Source organism: Cetorhinus maximus, chromosome 5 (assembly GCF_964194155.1).
Source record: "Cetorhinus maximus chromosome 5, sCetMax3.hap1.1, whole genome shotgun sequence".
Taxonomy (NCBI): domain Eukaryota; kingdom Metazoa; phylum Chordata; class Chondrichthyes; order Lamniformes; family Cetorhinidae; genus Cetorhinus; species Cetorhinus maximus.
The window spans coordinates 35106511-35120969 of NC_135883.1; the positions used below are offsets into that span (position 1 = coordinate 35106511).

Genomic DNA, 14459 nt, shown 5'->3' on the forward strand with positions numbered 1-14459 from the left:
GGCCCTGCGGCAGTGTTATTTAACCAGCCACACGCCCTGAATGCTGCTAAGTTACATTTTTGGAACCTTTTCCATTGGAAAGTGGCTGAAATTACTTGGGAATGTTTTTGGTCGTGTCTTGGTGCAGATAGTATTGCTGCATCCTCACAGGTGGAGGTGTAGGTGATCTGTCCATACAAAGGCTGCAACAGGTACAGGGGCAGCAGTGCCAGTGCCTCTGGATCTGCAGCACGACAGGGAGATGGAACAGAGGCTGCAAAGAGGGCAAGGTCTGTGCATGCCCTCTGCCAAGTTGGAGCCCATCAGCGGTAGGAGACTGCCTGGTAGGCCAACCAATATACCCAGGATCTCAGTATCCATACCTATCTGCGTTCTCCTGTATGCTGACCCATCAAGGTTCTTATCTGAGTCCTCTGCAGCAGTATTCATTCTCCTCTCCACACTCCAGTGTGCTAGTAAGTGAACCATCCTTTCACACTGGACTGATTGTAGCCCACATGTAACTGGTGACTTACCGTGTGCTGATCCCAACTCTATATTTACATCCAAGGTATGTGCAATGCCAGTGTCAGGGCTGGTTGCAGGGCCTCTTCACCAGTGCTATGCAGTTGCTCTCCCTCTTTCTCCTTTGGCTGCTGTGACTGGAAAAGCAGCTGTCCTTAGGCGTTAGAAAGCAGGAAATCAGAAGGGTGAGAGAAGAGGGTTGGGATGGGAAGCAAGACACCATTAACAACTTGCACTTCATGATAAGTATGAGAGTTTACTGAGAATTGAAAAGAGTCATAAGACTGAAACATATGGTCATCTTCAATGTTCTCGGTGACATCAGATGCCATCACAGCTGGCACCATGATGCTGGAAGCCATTTCCTCTGTAGGGCTCAGGAAATGTTTTATTCTTTCAGGGGATGTGAGCATTGCTGGTAAGGTCAGCATTTGTTGCTCATCGCTGGTGGTGGTAGACTCCTTGTTATTCAAGTGTGTTCAAGCTGAAATTAACTCCATCGTTTTCTGTGCATCCTCTCGTGACTGAAGAGTCTGATGCGAGATCGGCACAGACGTCCACAGAACTGGCAGTTCATGTTGTTGTCATTGTTGCTTCTACAGCTGTACCACCTCTGGCCACCTACTGGGCACATTACATGGGTTGCAAGTTTAGCTTAGATGGTCCTTGAAGCATGCTGAATTAAGTTTCAGTGTTTGCCTCCAAATGGGCCAGGCGCCTGCAGTATCCTCCCAAAAGAGGTGGCCTCTAATGCAGAAGTTTATAAGGCTCTTTTATTGACCACCTGGTTGTTGTTTGCGCTGAGACAGTTCCTCATAGAATATCTGCTTGGGGATTCTGTAGCCGTCCATGCAGGAGACACGGGCCTGCTTATCTAACTTGAATTTTCAGGAATAAAAATAAAAATACCTGGAAAAACTCAGCAGGTCTGACAGCGTCTGTGGAGAGGAACACAGTTAACGTTTCGAGTCCATATGACTCTGTTGAAGAAACGTTAACTGTGTTCCTCTCCACAGATGCTGTCAGACCTGCTGAGTTTTTCCAGGTATTTTTATTTTTGTTTTGGATTTCCAGCATCCACAGTTTTTGGCTTGAATTTTCTGGAGACTGGTCTCCAGGCTGTTGAGCCCAGCACAATGAAGGAGCTCATTGTTTGTGATTTTGTCCTGCCATCAAATTCTCATGATAGACCTCAGGTGTCTTTGGTGAAAGTGTTCCAGAGCTTTGATGTGGCAGCGTATAACAGGATGGTAAGGACAATGGCCTGGTAGAGTTTGATTTTAGTCTTCAGTTTAATGCAATGTTGCTTCCAGACATGTTCATGGAGTTCGCTGTTGGCAGAATTTGCTTTACTCATCCCTAATTTCCCTTGAGTAGGTAGTGGTGAGGCATCGTTGTCCTGCTCTACTCCCTTCTATTATGAGCCACCTTGTCCTGCAAGAGAGAGGGGAGAATGTTAGTGGTTGTGTAGCACTGTGTTTCAATGATATGCCTGTCATAGCTAAAAAGCTGAGGTATGTAGAAGCAGTGAGAGGTGGATGTGAAGCTGGCAGCATTGGTCAGTGTGAGCTCGATGGGCCGAATGGCCTACTCCTGTTCCAATTTCTTCTGATCTTATGATTCCTCTGCCTGCCCTGGTATTCAGTTCATAAGAATTTCTATTGAAACAAATTTTTGTGCAGCTTCCCTTTAAGTGACAGCCCACCTTTAAGAAAGAGCATGCTGCCTGCACCACATGATCTGCAACAACATTGCCTACGCCTCCTACTGTCTGTAGAGCTCAACAGCAGCAATAAGGAGAGAGCAGCATCGGAGGTGCAGGAACTAATACCAAAATCATTCAGCTGAGATGGGCAGATGGGTTTTGCATCTTACTCACCTTGATCTGAATAGGTGTGCTGTGAATTATGGACCCTTACCAAAAATCAGGCCACATAAATTTTGAGCCCTATATCCTTTTATCTAAATCATTGATATGAAAAGTTAAATGCTGAGGCCACAGCACAAATCCCAAGGGGAAATTAAGTTGTCACAACTCACTAATCAGAGTACACTGACTTTATCCTTACTCTCTGTCTCCTATCTCTCAATTGACCCAATGGCACAAGGTGACCTCAAATTTCATGTGCTTTCATTTTTCCTAATAACCTTGTGTGGAACCTCATCAAATGTCTTCTGGAAGTCCATGCAGACAATATCCACAAAGAGTCTCCTACTCATGTTAATGATCTCCATATATAATTCAATTAAATTAGTCAGACATGAACTACCCTTCGGAAATCCACAGACTATTGTCATGGACAGAATTTACGGTGCTTTCTTATTGTTGGTGATCAATGTTTTGTATGTGAGGTGTGGTGTATTTTTGCCCTCAGATTGATTGCCTCAATTTAACTAGTCCCAGCAGCACGCCATTTTGTGAGTTTAAAAATAAAGAAGGTTATTTATTATCTCACACTTCCCCCAGAGGTTTAAAAACGCAATGTCTCATATACACATGACTCACACACACTATCACTCACACAAAGACTAGATACAGATGACAAAAAGAAAGCCTTTATAATGTATAATTGTCTCAGTCTCTCTTTCATGGCAGGCCTGTAGTATCTTAGATGAGTTGATGCATTTAGTCGGAGCAAAGGTCTTGTAAGCAGAGGTTTCTCAGTAAACAGCAATGCTTCTTATAGTTGAATTTTCAGGAGGTTGGTTCTCAGGTGAAATTGAAATTCAGACAGATTGGGGGAGTCCTTCTTCCACTTTCAAGGTATTGCTGTTTATTACCTTGGCTGCTTAGTTGACTGCAGCTGGTTCGATGGCTTTCTGATAGTTTCTCTGTCTCTGCAGAGCTGATCCTTGTGGTTTTAAAAACAGGCATCAGACATGGCTGACTCACCGATGTGACCAAGTCCAAAGTCCTTTTCTAAATAAGATGGGTGGCCAGGTCAATTATACATCCTGTGTGATGACTTTCACACCTTAAAGAGTTTGAGACAGACTTTCACACCTTGAGACTGTGCCTGAATGACTCACTCAATTTGAAATTAGCTGTTTGAATTAGTTTCAGGGAAAAGGCATTGAATCAATATTAGTCTGGAAAATTCCTTTTGTTCCCTCTTGAGATGGGAATGTTACAATCCACAAGAGATTGAAACAGGTGATCCTTGGTTGGCCACCTTTTTACAGTCTTTTGTGAGTTTAAAAAATATAGGGCAGGATTTTCCCATCAGCGAGCGGGGGCGGGGCCCGCTCGCCGACGCGTAAAATGACGCACGGTGATGTCGGGCGGATCTCCCGACGTCATCGCGCCCCATTTAAATTTTCAGGTAGGTGGGAGCGCAGCAAAATCAACTGTGCACCCACTGACCTGTCAATGGCCAATTGAGGCCATTGACAAAGTCATTTAGTTAATTAATGGACCTGCCCATCCAACTTTAAGGTTGGCGGGCAGGCCAGGAGATTTGGCGGGAATTAGAAAAAGCATGAAACATCATCCACGGACAGGATGAGGTTTCATGTAGGGTTTTAAAAAATTTTATTAAAGTTTTTGTAAAAATTATGGACATGTCCCAACTCATGTGACAGTATCACATGAGGGGACATGTCAGGGATTTGGTTTTTTTCCATTTTTAATATTTGTCACAGAACAGCCGATCTCCCTGAGATCACTTAGCCTCAGGGAGATGAGTGTACTCTTTTGTGCGCATGCATGAAAGAGCGCACTCTCGATTTAGGGATTCACCCCTCCCCCACCCGCACAGGGAACGCACAGCGCTTACATGTGGATATCACGCTAGGTGGGCCATAATTGGCCTGCCCACATAAAATGGTGCTGCGCCCCGATTGGGGGCGCCAATCGGAAGCACGCCTGTGCGCACCCGCTATTCAACTTTGCCCCCGACGGGGGGAAAATCCTGCCCATAAAGTATAGACTGAGAGTTCATGATATACTGGAGCATGACACTATATATGAAATATATTCTACATAAATAAAAACACAATTCATCAAGTTAAAACTTTGCGGTAGTACTTTTTAAGAATTATTTTTAAAGGAAAACAATAGCCGTAAAGGATATTAACCAAACAGATATAGAAAAAATCCTTGAAGTCTTCAAATTTGGCCGGATGTCTAGTCCATGGCTGTGAACAAACGTCCAGGAAAGAACTCTTAAAGCAGAATCTGCAGTTTCCTGCAGTAACTAATCTGCTTCTGTTGGCTACTAGTTAATTGTCATCCTACTCCTGCTGTTGCAGGCTTATTAATGACCCTCATCCATACTTGTGTCTCTCATTGTAGCATACTGTAGGGCACCCTTAGACTGATCCAACTAATTCATCGATTGTATGATAGCTTTGCTGCTTCTGCCTCTGGGATTAATCTTTATGTATGCTGTTTATCTAGTGTTAGGTATTTGTATTGTGGTGTTATAACCATGTTTTGAGCATGTAACCCATATCCCTGAGTGACCATTCATAAGGCTTATTCTGACTCTGAAACAGCAAGGAAGCCAGTAAGTTCATGAGGTTAATATTCTGCCTTGTCCCTGGAAAACATACCACGAATACCTAATCCTTTTCCTTTGGTTACACACAGTTTTGAAGCTCAGAAAGTGATCACCTTTTCTGTTAATAAATGCATGGGATTTTCTACAGATGCTTGCATGATCAAATGACTGTAATTGTTGACACCCTGCACTACTTGGAATGCTGTAGACCTTGGGTAGGGGTGTTGTGGCTGTTGCAGCATCTTAGTACTGAACTTGTCTCATCATGAGCATGTCAAAGTCGTAGATCTGTAATGTAGTAGTAATGCACGACTTGAGAAAATCATTTGTAAAGTCCTATGCTGATGTGGTATAAAGTTTGAATCCTGTTGTCACTTTTCAGCTACTTCAAGTGATCAGTACTGACGCTGCTTTATCATCACATATCAGATTCCAGGAAATGACACAATTCATAAATATCATCCCTGGTGGGATGTAGTTCCCTCATGCAAGTTGAGATGACTCAAATCCTGACAGTAGACATTCTGGCTGAGTGGGTAGGTGATAGTCCTTCCATTATGGCTGCTGATCTCATCAGCCCCCCTCCTTTCTCTGATTCCTTCTCTAGCATTTCCAAAGTGAGTTTTGCTGCTGGATGCACTGAAACATGTTACTACTTTGTATTATGAAATAAATTCACTGCTGCCGTGCTCCAGGTGGAAAGCTGTGATCCAAGGGAGTGAGAATGAGAAAATTGTTGTAACCCTGGTTTAGAAATTCCTCTCCTGGCTTCCTTAGTGTGGATCTGGGACAGTACATAACTCACAGTGACATGTGGGTGGGCTGCTGACCCTGTCCAGAATTTTGGGCCTTTGGGAAGCTGTGCCATTTTTGACACCTCCTTCCTTGGACAACCCCTCAGCAAATGAATGAAGGAATATCACACTATAACTGTGTTGGTTGTGCTAGATGAAGATCTTTCCAAAAGACTTTCAAGTTTGAAATTTAAAAGTTGCTAAGCTACGCAGGCTTCACGCCCATGTTTACAGAGTAGATAGGGAGAAACTGTTCCCACGCTTGAAGGGATTGAGACAGAGGGGGCACAGGTTTAAGGTAATTGGCAAAAGAAGCAAAAGGGATATGAGAAAAAGCTTTTTCAATCAGTGAGTGGTTAAGGTCTGGAATGTACTGCCTGAGAGTGTAGTGGAGGCAGGTTCAATCGAAGCATTCAGAAGGAAATTAGACTGTTACCTGAAATGGAAGAATGTGCAGGGTTACAGGGAGAAGGCAGGAAAATGGTACCAAGTGAGTTGCTCATTCAGAATTCCGATGTAGACAAAATGTATCTCACAAGGTGCAGGTCTCCTTCTGCGCTGCAACGATTCTGTAATTCTGTGAGGCTCCAGGATTAGGTGCTTCATGCAAGTGTACATAGTGTTGCACGAGGGTGTGGAGTTGGGGGTGTTGGGGTGGGTGGGTGACAAATGTTGAACTGGTGGCATTTCTGGGAGATGGTATTACATCAGTCCCATGGCTTTCTGTGACACCCGCACAGAAAATGCTGTGGATGCAAGAAGCACATGACCTATCAGCTGGAATTTTGAGCAGGTCAAAAAAAGGGATGGAAATTCAATGTACCAGGGTCTGACCCAGATTGATCCCTTAACAGATAACAGCTTTGTTCCATTATGGTCCAGGAATTTTGGGGTCCCTATCTCCAACAGGCACACTCTTGAAGCACAATTCACTGCTGGGAGTGTGGGATTGTTGAGCTCACCCTCATGTCTTTATATGCTCAACCACTGCTGGCACCCTTGAATGCTGCCTTTTAATAGGTTTAATAACACAATCTGCGTGCAAAGTTGGGCTTGAGAAATTTTGAATGTTTTTCAGTCCATTATCGAGTTTTACTTGGAGCTGGTGTACTTGGTCACTGCCTTTGTCCCTTCCAACACGGCGTGCTTGGCCAGTTCCCCGGGCAGCAGCAGGCGCACGGTGATCTGGATCTCCCGGGAGCTGATGGTGCAGTGCTTGTTGTAACCTGCTTCATCACTTTGTAGATGTAGATGGAGTAACTCTCCTTCCTCGACCTTTGCCGCTTCTTCCCGCCCTTTGCTGACGGTTTCTTTAAGGCTTTCTTGGCTCCCTTCTGGGAGCTGGTTTCTTCTCATCAACCATCTTCAGTTTCAGACATATGAACCACATTTAATTGCTGCTTAACAAGGACACAGCAAGCAAACCATCATGGTGCCAGATTTGTTATTAACTTGCACAGTAAGTGTTGGTTGTTACAATTGTGAGATTTATAAGATTATTATATTTGGAACTGTAGCTTTAAATTTATGGTAAATGAAAAGAATCATGTGACCACTTCTGGCATCTGCCTGACAGTAAGCCTGGCTAGTTTGATTTTTTTTTTTAATTCATTCATGGGATGTGGACTTCACTGGCTAGGCCAGCATTTATTGCTCAAGCCTAATTTCCCTTGAAAAGTTGGTTGTGAGCTGCTCTCTTGAACAGCTGCAGCCCATGTGGTGTAGGTACACCCACAGTGATGTTAGGGAGGGAGTTGTAGGATTTTGACCGAGCAACAGTGAAGGAATGATGATATATTTCCAAGTCAGGATGGTGAGTGACATTAAAGGGAGCTTCCAGGTGGTGATGTTCCCATGTGTTTGCTGCCCTTGTCCTTCTAGATGGTAGTGGTCGTGGGTTTGGAAGGTGCAGTCTAAGGAGCCTTGGTGAGTTCCTGCAATGCATCTTGTAGATGGTACACACTGCTGCTACTGTGCGTCGGCGGTGGAGAGAGTGAATGTTTGTGGATGTGGTGCCAATCAAGTGGGTTGCTTTGTCCTGGATGGTGTCAAGCTTCTTGAGTGTTGTTGGATTTGCATTCATCCAGGCAAGTGGAGAGTATTCCATCACACTCCTGACTTGTGCCTTGTAAATGGTGGACAGGGCTTGGGGAGTCAGGAGGTGAGCTACTTGCCATAGGATTCCTAGCCTCTGACCTGCTCTTGTAGCCACAGCATTTATGTGGCTAGTCCAGCTCAGTTTCTGGTCAATGGTAACCCCCAGGATGTTGATAGTGGGGAATTCAGTGATAGTTATGCCATTGAATGTCAAGGGGTGATGGTTAGATTCTTTCTTGTTGGAGATAGTCATTGCTTGGCATTTGTGTGGTGCGAATGTTACTTGCCATTTGTCAACCCAAGCCTGGATGTTGTCCAGGTCTTGCTGCATTTGGACATAGGCTGCTTCAGTATCTGAGGAGTCACGAATGGTGCTGAACATTGTGCAATCATCAGCGAACAACCACACTTCTGACCTTATGATGGAAGGAAGGTCATTGATGAAACAGCTGAAGATGGTTGGGCCTAGGACACTACCCTGAGGAACTCCTGCAGTGATGTCCTGGAAATGATTGACCTCCAACAACCAAAACCATCTTCCTTTGTGCTAGATGTGACTCCTACAATCAGACATTAAAGGAAAGATTATTTTACTGTGTCGAAGGTGCAAGGTATTCACACTTGGAGACAATGGAAGGCTCAGAGTCTACTCATTGTAATTTCAGAGATTTCTGTCAAAGTTCCAGAAAAGTGTTGAAGGTACTGGGTTGTAAAGCATTGTGCTGTAAATTGTCCATTTAGTTCTAAGATGAAACAGAGTTGGAATGAGGGATAGCTGATTAGCATTTCTACCTGGATGCAAGGTTGATGTGTTTCACTTTGCCATAGGGAAGGGGAGGCCATTTTTGAGATCCTAGCAAATCAATAAATGTCACAGATAGACGGGAGAGTTCTGTGTGGTCAGCAGAGGGAAATAGCTGCTTAGCTTCGCAAACTACCATAGCCAGATGCAAGAGCGAGACGGTCTCTAGTTGAAGAGATGCATCCCACAGCCATCTAAGGATTCTGAGAGATTTGGCCTAGCATGGTTAGGGGAAGAAGAATCATTGGAACAGGCTTTACTGCTTGTGGTGGATTTAAGCAACTAACCGAAAACTGAGGAAAGCACCTAAAGATAGGTCATTTGAAATCGCCAAAATGGGGATACACGAACCCATTGGAAGTTGGGAGCAACTGTGGACCAGTTGCTATAAGGAGTGTAATTCCATGGAGAGTATGATGTACAGTAAGTATAAAAGGAGAATGATCCTCTCTGTAGTTGAAAGTATAAGTTGCCTTCAGAAATAAAATACTGTTTAATAATAGTGCTTTTAGTCATTTGTTACAGTAAAAGTGTTAAAACATGACATTTTGATGTTATTCTTTCAGCTATTAACTGGAAGTTAGAATCTCTTTTTAAAAGTTATCACAAAACACAGGAGAACTTCCAAGAGTAGAGAGAAACATGAATGCTCTATTCATTTGTGTTAATGTGGAATTGACTTAATTTCATTGAGCAAACCCCCTTCTGAATATTCTTTGCACGCTGCACTATCAGTTCAGATGGTCTATGATTGAAAAAATGTAATGATTGTAAAAACACTGGTTGAAATCAGAGAAACATAACATCTCAAAATATCGACCACTTGTAAACGTAACTGTAAACTTGTTCTATCACAAATATTTATTAAAATATTAAGGATTTATCTAGACAGAATTTGTAATTACCAAAGTTTGAATGCAAACTCTTAACACAATTGGACTCTGCTGAGTGTTTAACCCATTTAAAATAACAGATTGATGACTCTATAAAGATTATGCAAATAAGAAACAGTATGGATATTTTAAGCATTTAATTTTGCTGATCAGAAGTCCTATTCTGTGACTTTTTTGAGAACTGTTCAATATTTTATTTACAGACAAGTAAGAAGGAATGTATTGCAGGAGCATAAACATTTATCACAGTCTTGCATGCTATTTCTAATCTGTGGATTTGTTCCAGTTCAAGGGAAGAATGAGACTTCACTGGAGCTGTGCCTAGAAATCTATGACTTTGACACTATCCTCAGAGCAATACATTCTAAATAACTGAAGATATTCAGAACCGACAGTATTCCCTGCAATTAGCCTACAAATTTTTCTGATTTTAGCCCTTAAAAGTCTGTTTGCATCCGCTATATATTTAATAAAAATAACCTGAACACTGAAAATTGTAGGATTCTCTATTTCTTGGTTTCATTCAGTATAGAGAGAATACAAAGATGCTGGTCTTTGCCTGGGGAAGTCAGTGTTTTTGTGGTGATAAGGGCCTTCAAATTGAGATCGGTTGACTTACTACTACATTGACGCCAATGCCACAACTGCCACCATCTTGAAGGTGACGTGCCCGAGATGCCCAGCAAGTCCACCTTGGAAGAGATGGTAGATCTCTTTCCCCAGTTGCAATTTTAAAGGGACACATGGGTGAAACAGGTGCCAACCATGAGTATTGATGTTCCAATCAAGAAATGTCAAGAAAGAACTAGGGGATGTTTGTTTTGTGGAGTCAGAGGGTTCTTTGTGGCTCCCTTTTAAAAAAAAATTACCTCACTTTGGCCTCATTCCCCCTCCCCCACTCACTCGCAGGCCCCTGCAAATATCCCAGTCACTTGATGTTTCTGAGATTAAAGACTGGTGAGCTGCATCAGGAGTCCATGTGCCTGCAGCTTGCCTGTCAGAGTCAAGTGAGGGTGTGGCCACAAAATCGCGGCAACCTCTTTGCTATCAGAATAGCTGCCCTTAAGTCAAAATCGATCCAACTGAACTGTATTATAAAATGATATGGGTAGAGCATGTGCCAACCGCGACCCACCCACGTGTACTGGCGTTCCAACCAAGAAATGTCAAGATGTCAAGTTTAATAGAAGCTATAAGAAGAGCACAGGGCACTGGGTATTGCAATGGGTTGGATATTTGCCTTTCGCCTTTGGGACCACTGTTCAGGTTCAGAACAGCAGGATGAAAGTCTTCTATGTGCAATGAATATTTAGTGTCCCATGTTAAATCAGTCTCTAGTGTCTGATGGGCATGAGGCCATAGCACAAAATTGGCATTAACTGGTACCAAAATTACAACTTCACTTGGGATTCCTAATGTAGGAAAATGTTAGACTGGCCCAATGTGGGTTGCTCTTAATTTGAAGCTGAGGTGCTGCGGAGCAACGGAATCATCAAATCACTCCATACCTATTGTGTGATGCTGATACGGGGCACCCAAGATGATAGTGTTCCATTTGTCTGCATTAAAATTGCCTTATTTTTATGAGCATCAAATTCACACAAAAAGTTATTTAAACTCTGGTTTCTGGTTTTAATCTTATGTTTGTTCGAAAAATGTATGTATTTTGTTCTAACAGTAGCATTTGTGGAAGAAACCCGGATACCACTTTTTCTTAATTTTTCTCCGTCCTACTTCTCAGACCGTTAGCTAATGTTGGAACGTGGGCCTATGAGTGTTGACAATCCTTGGATACCTTATCCATTTTTCATTTGTAGCCTGTGGTAGCGAATGTCGACAGGGTATTTGCCGATAATGTTGAGCTCAACTATGGTCTAGACATAAGAAACTATTGTGTGGGGTGAGGATGGGGAGTGAGAAACATGGCAGATTTTAATCGTCCCTAATTCTGGAGCACTGTGACCTCAAAGCACCCTGATGAGCTCCCCTAACTTAGAACATACCTGACGTATATAATTTAGAGTTTGACAAAGCAGTGCAATTATGTGCTGAACCATTAAATGATCTGTTTCTGATACTTTTTTATGGCGAAAAACGTTATCAATAACTCCGAAGTATTGTAGGTTTGAATTATTTTCCATTATGCAAATCATTTCTGTTCGAATAATGTGCCATCAAAAAAGTGCATAAAATCCTAAATATAGGCTCAGTTCTTTCGCTAATTATAAATTGTTTAGCTACTAGAGAAGTATGACGACTATAGAGTAAATTTTCTGCTCCAGGGTTCCCAGTGCAGAAGCCCACCTAACAAGAACATTAATTATGGACAGCATATCAGGCTCCAGATGTGTAATTTCCCAATATGTGCTCCCATTGGGGTCTGTCCCACACTGGCAACACTGAAATGGAAAACTTTCCCTTATAATTTACACTGTAAATGTCTTGTGAACAAAGTGTAAACTCTTCAGCAACTGTATAAGAAACACAGATCCTAGTAATTTACATATCTCTTTCATTTTAGGCCTATGTGTTTTGTTAAGCAGCTCGAGATCCCACAGTATGGCTACAGACACAGTGTTTCCACCACCACACCTCGATCTAATCTGGCAAAAGAACTGGAGAAATACTCTAAGACTACATTTGAATATAACAATTACGACAACCAAGCTTTTGGAAAACGAGCTATTGCTCCCAAAGTCCAGGCTAGGGATGCGTCTCCCAAAGGGTATGACGGTAAGAAAAGTAATGCTTTATAATATCGTGGAAGGGTGATAATGTGTGTTAAAAGGAAAATTGTTTTCAAGAACTAAAACAAAGCAATCCGTGTCTTTGCAGTTTATGTTGGACTCGGTTTGTGAGTATTGCTGACAGTTATTTCAGACACTATGGGCTGAATTTTCCCCCCCCCTTCGGGGGCGGGGGGGGAAGTTCATGGGCGGGCGCGTATGGGCGCACTTCCGATCAGCGCCCCCGATCGGCGGCGCGGCGCCATTTTACGTGGCGGGCCTAATTAAGGCCCACCCAGCGTGACATCCACATAGAAGCACTATGCGCTTCCTGTACGGGCAGGTGAATGCCTAGAATCGAGTGCGCTCTTTCACGCATGCACATGAAAGAGCGTACTCATCTCTCTGAGGCTAAGTGCAACCTCAGGGAGATCGCCTCTACTTTCAAAAATAGTAAAAATAGAAAAAAAAAAATTCCCTTAAATGTCCCCTCATGTGACAATGTCACATGAGTTGGGACATGTTCATAATTTCCAAAAAAACTTTATTAAAATTTTTAAAACCCTACATGAAACCTCATCCCACCCGTGGATGAGATTTCATGTTTTTCCTACTTCCCGCTGGAGCTCCTGGCTTGCCCGCCAACCTTAAGGTTGGACGGGCAGGTCCGCTAATTACTTTAATTGCTCTGTCAATGGCGTCAATTGGCGATTGATAGGTCGGCAGGCGTGCAGCTGATTTTGCTGCGCCCCCGCCTTCCTGAAAATTTAAATGGGGCACGGTGACGTCGGGAGTTCCGCCCCCACTTGCTGATGTAAAATCCAGTCCTATGGCTGGGATTTTATAGGGCCCCAGGGAGAAGGATGGGAGATGGGGAGGGGAGGCAAAGCCATTAAATTGGGTGGGATGGCAAAGGGTTGCCTTCTCCTTTTCGCCTTCTTGCTGCTGCTGGGATTAGTTGGTGGGTGGCACATCCTCAGGCCAATTCAGGCCCTTAAAGTGGCCAATTAATGGCCACTAAAGGGCCTCTTCCTACTGCTGCCGTATTTTGTTAGTGGCAGATGGGCACCTTGCGGCCTCTCAGGGGGGTTGTGAGGGTGGTGCCCTCCTGAATGGGAACTCTGTAGCCCGTAGAGGACCTCTGCCCCAGCAGCAAGCAACCACACTGCTGGGAGACTTCCCCCTTGCCCTCACAATAGATCGCCCACCACCATCACCTCACCAGAGCCTGTCTGATTAGCTGCAGTGATCCCCAGCCCTCCTTGCCTTCACTCTGGGCCTCTACCATCGCTGCTCCAAGGTCTGCTGCAGCCTCATCAGTGGCCATCACTTCCAGTGGTGCTGCTGGGACTGAAGAGCTGCTGGCCCTCTTATTGGCTGGCAGCTCTTGAAGGATGGACATCATCTCCCAGAGGGGAGGAAGCCACAACTGCAAGCAGTTAACTGCTCGTCAATGTAAAATCTAGTCATGGCTTCCATGGCCAGTGGAAACAGGGTTGCACCTGACTTTCTGCCCAGTGAACAGGGCAACATCTGCCCTGTAAAATCACAGTCTATATCTGACTAAAACTACTTGTGAATATAATAACACCTTTAGGACCTTTGAAGCACAGTAGCAATCAAGATTGTAGATATTGTTAAAAAATTATTGGGGAGGAGATTCAAACTCAATGTTCCCTTTTTCTGGATAGAAAATGGGTGCAAAGAGGTCAAATGTGGAAGGTCAAATGCCTGCACCCCATAAGTGATGGAAACACATCCGAGGCCATATTGGATCGCTGTAAGGGCGACTGGCCGGCTGTCAGAACAAACTTTGGGCCCTTTGACTATGCTAAAGAGGGGCCTAACATGTGTTTTAGGACACAAATAGAAACCGGTTACACTGAACGCAGCTGTGCTTGGGATTACGAGATTGACAGGCAGAATAACCAGAGCTCCTTTTGGATCCTGCCACCAAAAAAGTATGATTTTTAATAAACTACTTAGCTGAATCTGGAGCCAGTAGGAGATTTCCACATTAAAATCATAATCTGCTGCCAGCCACTGTTCGCTTCCTCCCCAGCCCTGCCCTCACGACCGATGAGCTCCCTTTGGGGATACGACTGGTACCTTCAGATTGCTGTTAATAAATAAATAAGGCA

At 43.7% G+C, this 14459-nt stretch overlaps 1 protein-coding gene across 1 annotated transcript in view; it reads left to right on the forward strand.

Moving 5' to 3' along the window:
• The window catches only part of LOC144680561 (myelin transcription factor 1-like protein), a 516235-nt gene that overhangs the window by 335191 nt on the left and 166585 nt on the right, over window positions 1–14459 (forward strand). Inside the window, exon 11 of the mRNA XM_078541678.1 lies at window positions 12114–12325. Coding sequence (XP_078397804.1) covers window positions 12114–12325 — 212 coding nt within the window. The remainder of the gene's footprint in view (window positions 1–12113; window positions 12326–14459) is intronic.